We start from the raw sequence: 15,278 nt of genomic DNA on the forward strand, positions 1-15,278 counted from the left end.
CTTTATCATTTTCCTCCTTCTTTTGATCACTATGAACTATCTAGGTCTTTGGGATGCTGTCCATTGATTTTCTTATTTGCAGCTCCACACATGCAGGAGTAGGGCCTCAGCCAGGAAGCCATCTACTCTGAGAGACCCTAGGTGCTCCACTCAGCCTCAGCCCTGATGAGGACTACCTCCCCCAGCAGCTCCACGCAGGGCTCGCAATGTTTGCCCATTTCCCGTTAAATCCACCTCTCCTCCCTTCCCGGCAGCCCCACGTCCCCAGTCCTCAGAGTTGGCCATTTTCCCTGAGATCCTGCCTGCAAACCTTCATTCACTACGCCTTTACCTCTAGTCACTGTGGCCACCTTCCAAGCCAAATACTGTGGGTTGGGTGGAAACTACGTCGAAAAAGAAACATTTGCCTATGTTCTTTCCAACTGGCACCTAGGCACACCTCCCAGGTTCACAGTTTCACTGTAGCCCTTATCATTGCTTTTCTATGCAGCCCTGGGGGCAGATCCATGGAAAAGGCCTGTTTCTCTGGGAGCAGCTTTTGCATGATCTGACCATTTGACTTTGGCTGTATTCTACCGCAAGACGTACGTTCTTTCTCTCTCCCCCAGCTAACTGAGATCTTCTGTTGGTTCCTCTCTCAAATTGTATGGCGAAGCTGAATCTTGATTGTAGTGGTGTTTTCCTCTTCAAACCTCAGTGTTTTATTCTACTGTAGATTAAGTCTAGAGGCCACGTTTCTTCCGCCAGCCAGGCTAGCACGTCTAAGAGACCTCTACCAAACAACTAGAACTTCCAAGCAGCGGTATTGTTTTAGTCCTCAACCAGTTTCACCATAGAGTGCCCAATGATAAAAAAAAAAAAAAATTAGTCGGCCATTTGGCTCCATTTGCAGTTTTCATACCTGGCCTATTACTTTTGTATTTCCTTTTAAGTCCTTGGCTTGCAACAGTTTGCCAAAAGGCACATTGCCCAGTTCTGTGCCTGAATAGCCCTGACTTGTCCCATAACCTTACAAACACCCGCCCTGGGTTCTGCTTTGTCACAAACCATTTTCTACAATGTGGTGGTTTACAGTTCGGGGCAAGGCAGATGTTTTCCAGATTGCGAACACTGCAGTTTTTAACTCACTCTGTCAGCAGCCTTCTCCCATATTTCATAGAAGACCTGTTGTAAGGCAATTTGTCTTTCAGCCATTTCTTCAAACCAAAATTGAACATTACAGTGAATTGGATGGTGGGGAGGGGGAACGGAGGGAGGAATAGAGCACTGCTTTGTATGGTTTGAAGTTTTCCGGAAGAGTTATTTTTATGCTACAGAGATTTTCAAGATGTACCTTATTCTCCAGTCTCTATACATTTTCGACAAAGTAAAGAACAATAGTTACCCAAAACTTATAACTAAGTCATGTTCCATAAACATTTTTAACCATAAATTAATTTTTCTCAAAGGTATTTTTATTGTTCTCAAAATATATTGAGTCATGTACCCTGTGTGTCCGCTGCTCCAGCAATAAGCTCTGGGAAGCTTTTAACTCTTTTGGTCCACCACCATGCCAATGGGAAGGGCTCCTGGTCACTTTAACCCTTTGGTGACAGAATTCTGATACAACACCACAGTGATCTCTGCTATTTGCTTTGTATCAGCCAAGATTCTGGCAGAAAGCAAAAGGGACAAGCAGACACACTATGGAGAACTTCATAAAGAGACCGTTTATGAAGGTGTTGGCAGAATTAGGAGAAACCAATAAGGTGAAGGACCCATGGCTAGCAGAAGTGGGAGGCATTATCCAAGGCTTGAGGAGTCAAACGAATGATTGGTTACCTTACCTTGTGGAACACAGCTGAGGCTGGAGAGAGGGCTGTTCAAAGGCTCTGGCCTTTAATAGAGGGAGTCAATCCTCTGCAACTCAGCAAGGGGAAAGCCTGGGAACAAACATGTGAACCATACTCTTCTTGCCCTGGGCAGTTCTTCTTGTCCTGCCAATGTCTCCCATTGGCTGAACCTGACTGGAAGCCAGAGGACAAGGGTGCCCACTGATACTGTCCATAGAAGTCAGCCTCAGCATAGAGCTGAGGAGAAAAGACCAATACTGGATCTGAGGACACTCAGGGAAAAATATTCATCACTAACTTTAAATCAGTTACTTCGCAAGAAAGCCAAAAGTACAGTAGGGGTCTAAATAAGGTATGTCAAATCAGATTATAAAATCAGAGAGCTTTGGGAGGAACCATAGAAACTATCCAGGCTCTATTTGACCATTGCCAGAGACCTTCAGAGACAGGGACATCTCACCACCCCAAAGAGGTTGTGGGATGGCTCCCACTGCTCAAAGTCTGCATTTGTAAGTCTGAAATCAAAACTTCTATGTGAAATCCCCTCATTTTTAAAAACTGTTGACCACTAACTCAAATTAGAAAAAACAAAAACAAAACTAATAAGGAACAAATCTATGTACTAGATCCAGTTTGTAACCCCTGGTGCATTTATCATCCAAATTCCAAAGTACCTATTACATCCTTCATTTAATTTTTAATTTGGTCTAAAGAGCATGTAGCTCTTCCAGCCTTTCCTTACCCATCTTCCTCTTCCTCTGAATGTTTCTTGCTTTTTTAAAGCCCTTCTTAAAAACATGGCTCTTAGAATAGACCTTTTTGGTATTTTTAAATCAGTGAAGGTAGAAAAGGACCATGATATTTTTTATTATTACTCAGTATTGCCAATGAATGTTTTTTTGTTTGTTTGTTTGTTTGGTTTGGTTTTTGTTTTTGTTTTTGTTTTTTTGCTAAAAGTGCCATATATAAAAATTTTTGGAGCAATTTCATTGTGCTATTTCTGGGTCCAACTGAGACTTCAAGTCTTCATTAAAATTTATTAGTCTTCCTTTTTCCTCTTTTCTTTTTTTTTTTTTTTTTGGTTTTGTTACATAAAAAATTATTTAGTAGATTTGCTTAATCATGGGATTCTTTAAGCAAGAACTCTAACGTAACTGCAAGCTATAATATTTATTTGTAAAATTTCAATTGTTTTTGGGTCATTATTTTAGCCTGTACATTTTATTTCTATACATCTTATTTCTATAATCAGGTATCTTTCCTAGATTTTGGTCATTTTCAAGTTTCATAAACGTATCATCATCAAGCAGTTAATGATAATGTCATTATCATTATCATTATCAACAGGCAGGTTGGCACAAGCTTAGCTCTCTACAATTTGAGGTTGATTTAATGATTAACCCTTTTAGGGTACAGGCACATGGTAAATTTCAAATTTATTCTGATGACATAATCTATCCCTCCATCTTAGGTCCATAAGGATATCTTGGGTCTCGATCAAATGACTTGCTAAAGTTTAAATGTGCTTGGTCTCTCACTCTAAAATAATCCTCTCAGAAATGAAAGAGATTTAATTTTATAAAAATGATTGAATTTTGGCACTTAAAGAGTAGCCCAATTAAAAGTGGGCAAAGGATTTAAACAGACATTTCTCCAAAGAAGATATACAAATGGCCAACAATATATGAAAAGATGCTCAGTATCATGTGTCATTAAAGAAATGCAAATCAAAACCACAATGAGACATCACCTCACACCCATTATTAGGACCCATTATTTTATAAGAAGAAGAAAAGGAAGAAGAGGAAGAGGAGGAGACGAAGAAGAAAATAGCACATGTTAGCAAAGATGTGGAGAAATTAGAGCCATTGTTCACTATTGGTAGGAAGGCAAAATGGCGCAGCCATTATAGAAAACAGTATGGATGTTTCTCAAAAAACTAAAAATAGAATTACCATATGATCCAGCAATCCTACTTCTGGATATGTATCCAAAGGAACGGAACATAGGATCTCAAAGAAATATTTGTACACCCATGTTCATCACAGCATTATTCACAATAGCTTCCACAAAAGAGGTGGAAGGAAGCCCATCGATGGATGAATCCATGAAGAAAATGTGGTATTTACATACAGTGGAATATTTTTCAGCCGAAAAAAGGAAGGAAGTTTGACACATGTAAAAACATGGATGAACCTTGAGGACATTTTACTGAGTGAAATAAGCCAGTCATAAAAAGACAAACACTTTATGATTCCACTTATATGAGGTATCTAAAATAATCAAATTCATAGAAACAGAAAGTAGACTGGTTGCTGTCAGGGGCTAGAGGGAGGGATAAGTGCAGTTATTGTTCAATGAGTATAGAGTTTCAGTTTTGCAAGATGAAAAAGTCTTGGAGACCTGTTGTACAACAATGTGCATACACTTAGCACTACTGAACTTACACATGATTAAGATGGTAGATGTTATTAATTTTTTGCCATAATTAAGCTTTTTTCAATTAAAGACAAAAGATTAGCCCAACTCTGTCCTTTTATAGAGGAGAAAACTGAGATCATAAGAATTTATAGACACTCCTGGTGAACTCATGTGGATTCTAGTTACTAAGATTTTTCTCAAGTGCTCACCAATGAGTTACTGTCCCTATCTTATTGTGGTTAAAATATTTGCTGAAGAGAAAAAAAAATGTTAACCACTATATATGGCCAATCATAGTCTTTTTAAGAATTAATTTGAAAATATATAAGGCAATAGGTGATCTACTTAGTATTTTCATCATTAAATCAAGAGACCACCTAATGGTGGACCCAGCCTGCCAACTAAGGGCCTAGTTACCCCCTTTGCTCCTATGACTTCCAGGCATGTGCTTAAATATCACTGGTGTGGGCTCCTATCTGCTACAGACCCACTTATTTTGTAGTTTTCAACTATTAAATGGTAGCAATTCCTGTTTTTTTCTATGATTTTTATTTCTTTTCAGACAAGATTATAATTTAACTTGTTTATTTTATTTTACTTTATTTGGAATCGTAAGGTTCTGTAAGACTTCTTCCCACCTTTGCCGAAATTATTTAAGATCTAAGAAATTTTTTGTTTTAACTCAAAGTAATATCCCAGGTGATGTTTCACTTTATAAAAGTACCTCTTGAATAAGAAGTCATGTTTACCTTGTTTTAAGCCTCAGGATAAGAAAGGAGTATTTTCTCCATTATATTTAATTACTAATCAAAGTATTGAATATCTTTGTAAAAATAAAAATAGGATGTCAGATGTGAACTCTGATACCAAATTGTTGATTTTTAAAAGGAAATTAATCATGTGATCCAGACTAAATAGTTGGTTTCAAAAATCTCAAGTATTTAACTTGATGTAACTAATATGTGCATTTAACTTTTAAACAGTTATTTCAAAGTATTAAAAATCTTCACCGTTCTAATTTTCAGCCAGTTTCCTTTGTAATGCACTGAAGGTGTCCATTACCCTGTAAAGTGAATAGTAAGAATAGTGTCCATTGTTCTAATGGGATCTGTTTAATAGTGTGATTCCCCACCAGATATTAGCCCTCATTAAAGGGAACCTTGGAATCTTAAGGAGAATAATGAAAAACAATTCCATATGGTATTTTAATTTGTATTAGTAATAGAATTTTGAAAGCATAAAAGCATCGAAGGGAGACAGCCTTGCATTCCAACCCAGACCCTACCACTTTCTAGCTTTGTCAAATTATTTGTTCTTTCTTAGCCTTCTTTTACCTACATGTAAAATCGAGAACATCAAGTACCTGATTAAAGTAATGAATACAAATGATAGGCTGTTCAAAGAAGGTGAGCAAATGTTCATTTTCTAATTTTCCATGAGTAGGGTTAGTTGTTCTGTGGAAAGCTTTTATATAAAGTTTTTTGAACCAGACTGACTCCCTTCTGGCCTAATGCAGAGAGAGGTGTGTGTGGGACAGTGAGTGTGCTGTATCACAGGTTTACAACCGGTCTAAATTTGTTTTCTGTCACTTCCAACATGGCCACATATTGTTCTGCTTGATTATTTCACTTGGCAAAAAGACACTGTGGGCTCGTTTGCATATCCTCAGTGTAATCAGAAGGAGCCAAGTTTGACTGTGTTTAAAGATCCGGCTTCTTGAAGTTTGTTCTCCTGCAGACCCACAGGGGGATTTGTCCCAGACCTCCCATTTACAATCAAAGGCGTTCCGTGAATAATCTGATACAGAATGAGTACAGAATAGAACTCCTTTGTTTGCTAGACAGGTGAGATCCCTACTTTCTCTTGTTGCTAAAAATCTGGGCCAGAAAAATGACTAGCATTACATGAGTACTAAATTAACCTCATTCCTTTTGTAACCATTACCCTTATAATGATTTCACTGAAAATCCAAGAATAACAAGAGGGATCCCCCCCCCCCCCACACACACACACCGGGGTACTGAGAAATTTGAAAGTGTTTTTATAATGTTAATAGTCATAGCATCCAACAACTGTGTGGCAGTTTTCAGTTTTCTGCAGTTTTGTCATGAACATCATCTCTCACATGAAGCAAATAAGATTGGTAGAGCAAATTATCATTCCCCTTGAATAAATGAGGAGGTGAAGGTCAGAAAGTTTCTTTCCTGCTTAAGGTTATTGTGAATTTCCAGCCCAAAGTTTTTATCTCTGAATCCTTTTCTACTCTAAGGGTAAGGGATAAACATCGACTGATTTAGTTTTAACAGGTACTAGAGTAATACTTTCCGTGTTACTTCATTTACTGTTCACAACAATTCTGTGAAATAGGTATTACTGGTCTCATTTTATAGATGAGTTCACGCAGAGAGGCTAAGTGCCTAATGAAAGTTACATAGATGATGACAAAGTCGGTCTTCAGAGGTTTCTGAATCTAAGACATACACTTCATTTATTCTGCCACACTGTCTCTAAAGTGTCTATAGATAGACAGATCTTAGATAGATAATCTATTCTAGATCTATTATATTCCTGTTATAGAAGATCCATCTGCTATGCCCTGTGGTAAACACTTTTCCATGTGATTTCTTTTTTTATGTTTATTTATTTTTGAGAGAGAGACAGAGAGAGAGAAAGAGCAAGCAGGGGAGGGGAAGAGAGAGGGCGGCAGAGGATCTGAAGCAGGCTCTGCACCGACAGCAGAGAGCCCAAAACAGGGCTCGAATTCACAAACTGTGAGATCATGACCTGAGCAGAAGTCAGATGCTCAACTGACTGATCTACCCAGATGCCCCTCCATGTGATTTCTTTCTCTCTGTCCATCCACTCACAGACATGCAGACACAATTGTTACAAAAGCGACTGAGACTGAGTTCCAAAGACAAGAATGACTACAATGGTCTCCAGAGATGCCTGGCTTATACGTTTACCTGCCACTGTATATAAAGTGGGGAGTGCAAAGGCAGCACATCTAGCAAAGCTTCTGTGTCATTCCCCACCTTTCAGACCTCCTGCCTCCTTCCTACCTCTGTGAAACCAGAGAAATCCTACCATAAGAAAATGGGTGCCAAACAATAGCCATTGTCAAATTACTGGCAGTGCAGTGGACTTTCTAGAGTAGGAGGTATTACAGCAAGACCAACAGGGGAGGAGTCCTGGCTTTTGAGTTACTAGCCACATGTCCTGGGGCAAGTCACTTAACCACTCTGTCCCTCCGCTTCCTCACCTATAAAAATAGCCATAAGGATGGCACCTGCCTCATGGGATTGGTTGTGAGGATAAAATTAATGAGTTAATGAAAAGTACTTACAACAGTACCTGGCCCATAGCTAACATGATTTTTGTGCTAGAGGACACTCAGTAAATATTAAAGCTGTTATGTTTATTATTCTCGATAAGCATATTTTACTCCTCCCCAAATCCCTCTGAGGGTTAACCCACAGCACAGTCCCAACACCCAGGTTTTGGTGCCCCTCCCTAACTTCATGTATTGAGTCTGTTTATGTAGGGAGAAGGCAATGTGATTTAGTTACTGCTATATCTCACTGAATAATAGGTTCCCAAGGCAGGTGCATGCAAGCAAGAATGATGTATAGTCTATTCTCTTTTATATGTACTAGGGAAGGCCACTGTTTAAAGAGACTTTCTGGGTTTCTCGACCACTCTAGTCATACTTCCCTTGCAGCATTTCTAACAACATATTGTAATTACCTTTTCTCTGTTTTCCTTACCCAACCATGAGCTCCTTAAAGGCAAAGGACATATCGTATTTAATTTTATATCCCCAGTACCTAGAATACTCCTTGGCAGTAGTAGCTTTTGTTTATTGACTTACTGAACAAGTGGGAAGATGAGTGAATGGATACATGGTTAATTCTATGTTAAGTAAATAATCATCTCTGAATTTTGTGTCAATCTGAATTTTCATACCTTGGATTTTTCTTAAAGCAAGATAGCCCATGAGGTTATTGGTGATCAGGGCATGCATTATGTAACCCCTCTAATTACTGCCCATAATTCTTGTGTTTGTTTTGTCAGTCAAATAATTTATTAACATATGCCCAAAGAATTTAAAGGTCAGACTCAAGTCCATTTTTAAGAAGTATGCTTCATGTCTTTCTATACATATTATATACTTTTCCTAGCAATGGCAGAGTAGATATATAAGATTTCAAAAATATACTTCACAGTGTTAGTACTCATAATTATTGGGTTCATATGAAATCATTTAAGAGGAATTCTTGGATTTCAAAAAAGCATCAGGTTATGCAGCGATGCTGTGCTTGAGGAAATTGTAGACACTTTCCAAAATAGATACTTCACTTTTGCAGATGAGTAGCAGTGAGGCCCAGACAGGACAATGATTTGCTCAAGGCCACACAGCTCATCAGAGACTGAGTCAGGTTCCCATGTTCTCAGGCCAGTGGCTTTGTGGACACTGGGACCAGGATTCTTAAGTGATGTTGATTCTGGAAGGCGCAGGAGTGGCCCTGTAAATCCAAACCAGCCAGGACAAGGGCATGATTTCTGGAACATCACATTGTGGTGGTTCTGGGCTAACAGCCAATTGTAGAAGAGCCCTGTGACCCACATCAATGCCCTTAGGTGTATCTAGTCCTTTCACATGACGCTTAACTTTTAACGTGTTAGAGAAATGCAGGTCTGCTGCTAAAGAGAGGCAAGATCAGAGGGAGACCCACACACATGCAAAGGCCTCATAATGTCCCTCTGCAATTTTTAAACACTTGAACTTTAAACTTTTAAACTTCAATAAATTATGTTGAAGGTTTGATAGAAACAAATTGTAATAAGCAATGGTTCCTTTTTTCTCCAGTGAATTTGTGTGTATAGAAGAATAGGAGGTCATTTTAAACTACGCAATGTAATATTATACATGTTATTTGAACCAGAATGACTTTTGCTCTTTTCTATTTCTGTACCCAGATTCGAAGGGCTCCAAGGAGAAGAATAAAATGGAGATCTTGTACATACTGGTGCCAAGTGTTGCTATTCCTCTGGCCATTGCTTTTCTCTTCTTTTTTATCTGCGTCTGCCGCAATAACCAGAAGTCATCGTCACCGCCAGTCCAGAGGCAACCGAAACATGTCAGAGGTCAAAATGTGGAGATGTCAATGCTGAACGCATATAAACCCAAGGTAAAATCAGCAGTACAGAGCTGCATATATTCTATAGGCTTCAGGTTAAAGCAAAACTTATCACCCTCCCCAGCTTAGAAATCAAATGATCTACGATCAGAGTTGACAAGCTATAGAGTTCATTTTCAGCATAACTATCTATCTCTAACTGTATCCAAGGCAGCCGGAGCATTCTTTCGTCAGTGTGTGCACGTCAGTGTTGGGCCAGCCATGTGGCTGCCTTACCATCAAGTCTGGGCTAGAAAGAATCCTTAGGACATCATCTCTCCTAAGGATTCAGAATGTGAGCTATTTTTCAAAATTTCCAAGAAGGAAATACCATACTCTTCCAATGAACCTGAAAGAGATGAACAGAGGAAAAAAAAAAAGCAAACAAACATGGTTTACTAACTTCACTATCAAAAAATCCTTTTATTGCACAGTAGTGTACGTAGACTATACACTTAAAAACGGTTAAGTTTTATGTGATGTGTCTTTTGCCACAACAACAAAACCTAAATCCTAACCCAGGAGTTAAGTTCGGTTAAATGCCTGACCTAAATCTGTTCCTCTTTGGTTTAAGTATATTTAAAGAGAAGTGTTGTCCTTCCTATAATCTTTGAATACTGTTTGATGATAGCCTACCTTAGCCTTCTCGTCTCTGTGATAAATCAATCCACTTCCTTTGTTTTTCCTCCTCATCTTTCAGCATGTGGGCTGCTCTAGGTCCTGGCAAGGAAGCCAGGGTCACCAGCCCTTACCTTAAATGGAGCACACACACCACATCTTAAAGCTGAAACACAACAGAGGCTTTCTCTCCAGAAAGCCAGAACCTCAATCCCAGCCCTCTCACCAAAAAGATTTCATTTAAATAACTTAGAAAACTTCCAAAAAGCCCGTCTTTTCTTCTTATCCCAACTCCATAGGACATTCATTCACTCATTCTACAAATATTTGTCTTCTCTGTGGGTTAGTGGCCATATTATTCATTTGGCTTTCATAAAGAGAAGATGCATCACTTTAATAAAATTTTAGGGGAAAAAATGTCTTCATGCTCAAATTAACTAATTCTTTTAACTTGTAAGTAGATGTAGCTGCATATTGGGACTGACACATAGCCCTCATCTGATTGTAGTCTGCTGTGCAGTGGATTTTTTTAATTTAAAAAGTCTTAAAATGTTTTTTTTTCTATTGTAGTCCTATTTGTAGTCCTATAGAAACCTTGTTTCCTAAAGTTTTTAGATTTCTTAAATTTTAAAAATTCATTTTTAAGTATTCTGTCCCAAGCAAAACCACAGTTCTCTTAAGTGGGAATTTTTACCATTAAAAAAAAAAAAATGAAGAAAACATGAAGACCACAGGGTTTACTAAGTGGCTTGGGGGACAGGTAAAGGTGGAGGTTCAACGTTTGTGACACCCTAGCTGCCAGCTAGTCAGCTTACATACATTACAGCATGTGATATAATGTCATATTTAATCCTTACATGATACTAGAAGAAAATAGAGGGGTAAGATTGATTGCATATTCGTGAAGAAATGCCTAGTTGACATTTTACATTTCCCATACTTCAAAGTTCCAGTGCAGTAGTCTTTATTCTGTAAGAGTCTTAGCCCATCATTTCTTTTTTTTTCTTTTTTAGTGTTTATTTATTTTTGAGAGAGCGCAAGTTGGGGAGGGGCAGAAAGAGAAGGGGACAGAGGATCTGAAGCAGGCTCTGCGCTGGCAGCAGAGAACCCGGTGTGGGGCTTGAACTCTAGAACTGCAAGATCATGACCTGAGCTGAAGTCAGACACTCAACCGACTGAGCCACCCAGGCACCCCTCCCTGTCATTTCTGTTATTAAATGTTGAGAAACCTTGGAAATGCCAGAACTCTGGATGAGAGAGAGACCCGGATGGGGTTGGTCACTGTGCAAAAGCCACCATCCTGGAGGGGCAGCCTCCTCATTGCTATGGCAGGAACCATGGGAAGAGTCATTTCCATTTGGGAAAATTGTCAGTTTTGTAGGCCAGCCTCAATCTGCAACTCAGTTCCATTTTTAGCGAGGTTTGTTTTGCAAAGCATGACATCCAATAGGCATGATGGTTTGGATTTATGCAGTCCTTCAGATAAAGGTCTCAGAGAGCTTTCTGGTGTAAGTGGAGAAAGCTAATGTGGGTCGACTGATACAAATTGATACAAATCAAGAACTATACCAGGAACTTTCATAGTCATCATCTTATTTAATCCTCACAATGATTCTGTAAAATAGGAGTTATTATTCATACTGTACAACCAGAGTAAGTGAGATTCATACAGATTAAGTAACTTGTCCAAAATCAAAGAGCTAGAAATTGGAAGAGATGAAATGTGAACATAGGATTTTTCATGACTAAATAAAGTCCTTGCTCTTGCCTGACCCCATAATAACTTTTTCACGGAACAAATCGTGCTGGGAAGGGAGAGTGGGAGGGGGTCAGGCAAACAACTAAATACAATTCCATTTGGTCAGTTTGGGCTGAACACTAACCACAGGCATCACCCTGGCTTGTGATAAATCCTTAAGAGGCTTGTGTAACAGCCTCACGTCTGAATGATATAGCTCCAATCCTGCCAAAGGCATGTGAAATTTGGCCAGAGCAGTAATAGTCCTCTACCCTTTGTGGTTGTAGAGACAAATGTGAAATATACTGGGCCCGATTTTCCCAAAGACTTGGTGAAGTAAACATTGTTTTCATCATTTCTGAAGTGTCCCTTGCAAAATCTGCCAGTGCCAAGATTTCTCCAACCCAGGGCTTAAAATTCAGCCTTAAACGTCCCTCAAGTAATTCTGAACCACACTGGATGTAGGAATGGCTCAAGAATATTTGACTGGGTTGAGGAGGGGGAAAGGAGACAACAAAAACAAATGCTAGCTCGCTTTGTCTTACTCTCTTAAGAGATTTGGCTCCAATCAAATTTGAATTATTCTGTTGTTTGTTTTGGTTCTTACTGAGTGCCTTTCCTGGAAAAAGCACAAAGGACTTTGTAGACCTTAAAGAAAATTCCTAACTGTAAACAGTCAATCTCTAAAAGTGCTTTGAAAGGTCACTGACACATAAATAATACATGTACCTATAAAATCTAGAAGGAAAGAACACATAATAAAAGAAAAGAAAAAAGGAAGGAAGGAAGGAAGGAAGGAAGGAAGGAAGGAAGGAAGGAAAGAAGGAAGGAAGGAAGGAAGGAAGGAAGGAAGGAAGGAAGGAAGGAAGAAAAAGAAAGAAAGAAGTCCTGAAAACAAACACCCTACCAGAGTAAAATCAAAAGGATATTTGGAGGCTGAGATGTAAAAGAATGAAGCATGGAAACTGGTCTGCCCAAGCCTTATTCTTATTTCTCCTCCGTCAATTCAAAAGTCCAAGACTCCAGGGTTTTTATGGATCCAAATGAATATGGCCTTCGGGGTTTAAATGGTTTCCATCTTTCTCCACTTGCTGAGCTGCTAAACCCCTCCCCACCCACACACACACACTTTTGGATTAAGAAGAAGCTCCTCAGGGAGATTACAAACCCATACCCTCCAGAGGGGACAACAGCAGTCAAGGACAAACTGGTTGACAGACCTGGCTTGAGTCTCTAGAGAGGCAGGTGAAGCAATTGGAAGTTAGACCTCAAGGAGTTTTGAGTTTCTTTCTGACCTGTGGGGAAAGCAAGCCAGTGGACCAGAGAGGCACCTCCACTCTGAGTTGTGCGCAGTCAGAAGATGGGGACGCCCCTATGGCTCCACCTGCAGTTGCCCCGTGGCCCTGAGAAGTCACTTGGCCTGAGTGTCACTTTTCTCAGCAGTTCTTCTGAGAATGAAATAGACCCTGTTCATATAAGTTACTGTCAGTTTGTTTTCTTTTTATTTTGGTAAGCAGATTTCAAGCCGTGCAGTTGGATAAGATAACCTGTCTTTTCCATCTTTAAAATTCCCTGATGAGTATTCTAGTGATGCATGAACTAAGTAGGATTTTTCTACATTGAATTACAAATTTTACAATGCGAGTGGGTGTTTTTTTAAGGTAGTGTGGAAAATGAACCTTCTCCAAGAAGCCTGGGAAACCCTAATTTCCCTTCTCCTGGATTCTTTTCCTTTGCCTCTCCCTCCAACTCCCCAACTGTCACGTGTCTGAAAAACAGGGCATTGTCAGTAAGGGGAAAAAGCTGTGGAGCAGTCTCCTTGGGGAGTGAGGAAGGTGGCCCAGCCTCCCACTCAAGCACAGTGGCAGGGATGGGGGGGGGGGGTTCTGTCTGTGAAACATGTGACTCACCTACGTGGGACTCTGGTGCATAGATGGGTCGAGAGATGGAGGAGTTTGAGAATAGAGGATAAGGAACAGTGGGTCGGGCTTGGGGGGGGCCACAGCCAAGGCCTTGGGTCAGACTCCTGCAGCTGAATAGGCCTTGGTCAGACTCCTGAATAGGCCTTGGGTCAGACTCCTGTAGCTCCTGGCTGGCTGGTATCAGGAACACTTGAAGAAAGCAAGATTTGCCTAGCTTTCTGAAGTTGGTGGCTCTGTTTTCTCAGTTTACCCTCATCTCTTGCCAGCTTCTCTGTTTCTTCACTTCTAGGAAGTTCCTCTCTCCTTTTCCTTTCCAGCCAAAGTAGTTGCTGAATGTACTGACACTTGATTATATTCTCTAGGCCTGTCCCTTTTGCCAACAACATACTTCCATCTAGAAAGCCCTACTATGGCCTGGCTACCCCTTTTGAGCCCCTTACCTTACCCAGTGTCACCACACTTGGTGCTAAAATGTCCTCGAAAACTTTTTCACTCAGTCCTTAAAGCTTTTGTCTCCCCGGACATCTGATCTCATCATTCTATTGACAGGGCCCTCTACGGAATCACCAGTGATGTAATTCAACCCAATGGCCTTTTCCAAGTCTTTATCCTCTTTAATTTCCCTGAAGCATTGGACATTCTGAACCACCATCTTGAAATACTTTTTCTCTTGGCTTTCCTCCTATCCCCTCTGTTTCCTTCACTGGTTCCTCCAGTTCCTCTTTACTTCTCTCCCTCTTCCCCCTCCTCTCTCTCTCTCTTTCTCTCTCTCTCTATCTCTCTCTCTCTCTTCCTCTCATGCTGATTTCATCCTCTGGCATTGCTTTAGTTCCCACTTGATATACATTCCCTAATCTAGAAGGACACATCTCAAGCTATAGAATCCTTGCTCCCAGCACCTAAGGATCCATAATCTCCAGGCCTAACATACCTTTACAGCCACATTTTTTTTAGTCTATATCCAGGAGGTAGTTTGTTATACTCCAAAGGGCAAGGACTGAGAGGAGAGAGATGATTACAAATCTGTGTTCCATTGATTACTGGCCATGAGATCTTAAGCAAATTATCTGAACCTTTGTTTTCTCACTTGTAAAACAAGGATACAAATAGGGGTGCCTGGGTGGCTCAGTTGGTTAAGCGTCTGGTTAAAGATCTGACTCTTGATTTTGGCTCAGGTCATGGTCTCACAATTCATGAGTTCGAGCCCCATGTCTGGCTCTGTGCTGACAGTGCAAAGTCTACTTGGAATTCTGTCTCTCCCTCTCTCTCTGCCCTTCTCCCCCTACACCTCTCTCTAAAAATAAATAAATAAACTTTAAAACAAAGCAAAACAAAATTTAAAAAACACAAGGATACAAAGAGTACTTAGAGATTTTTCTTTTTCTTATTTGGAGGTTCTAGCCAGGGAGCACAGCTTCTTATATACCCTTGACCAAAGAACAGTCCTGCTCTATTGGGGAAGGTCATCTTCTTTGGCCAAGCAGGCAGCTTCAGGAGGGATGTTCATGGAGTGGTGAGGGAGGAAGGGGACACCCGCTAGGCAGTCCGATCAGCCAAATCAACCCTG

At 40.1% G+C, this 15,278-nt stretch overlaps 1 protein-coding gene across 1 annotated transcript in view; it reads left to right on the forward strand.

Moving 5' to 3' along the window:
* The window catches only part of ROR1 (ROR family WNT receptor 1), a 401,611-nt gene that overhangs the window by 371,597 nt on the left and 14,736 nt on the right, over positions 1–15,278 (forward strand). The window contains exon 8 of the mRNA XM_086717192.1: positions 9,234–9,445. Within this exon, the coding sequence (XP_086573318.1) occupies positions 9,234–9,445 (212 nt within the window). The remainder of the gene's footprint in view (positions 1–9,233; positions 9,446–15,278) is intronic.

The sequence above is a fragment of the Puma concolor genome, chromosome C1, assembly GCF_028749965.1.
Source record: "Puma concolor isolate L17-30 chromosome C1, mPumCon1.1.hap2, whole genome shotgun sequence".
In the NCBI taxonomy this organism is placed as follows: Eukaryota; Metazoa; Chordata; class Mammalia; order Carnivora; family Felidae; genus Puma; species Puma concolor.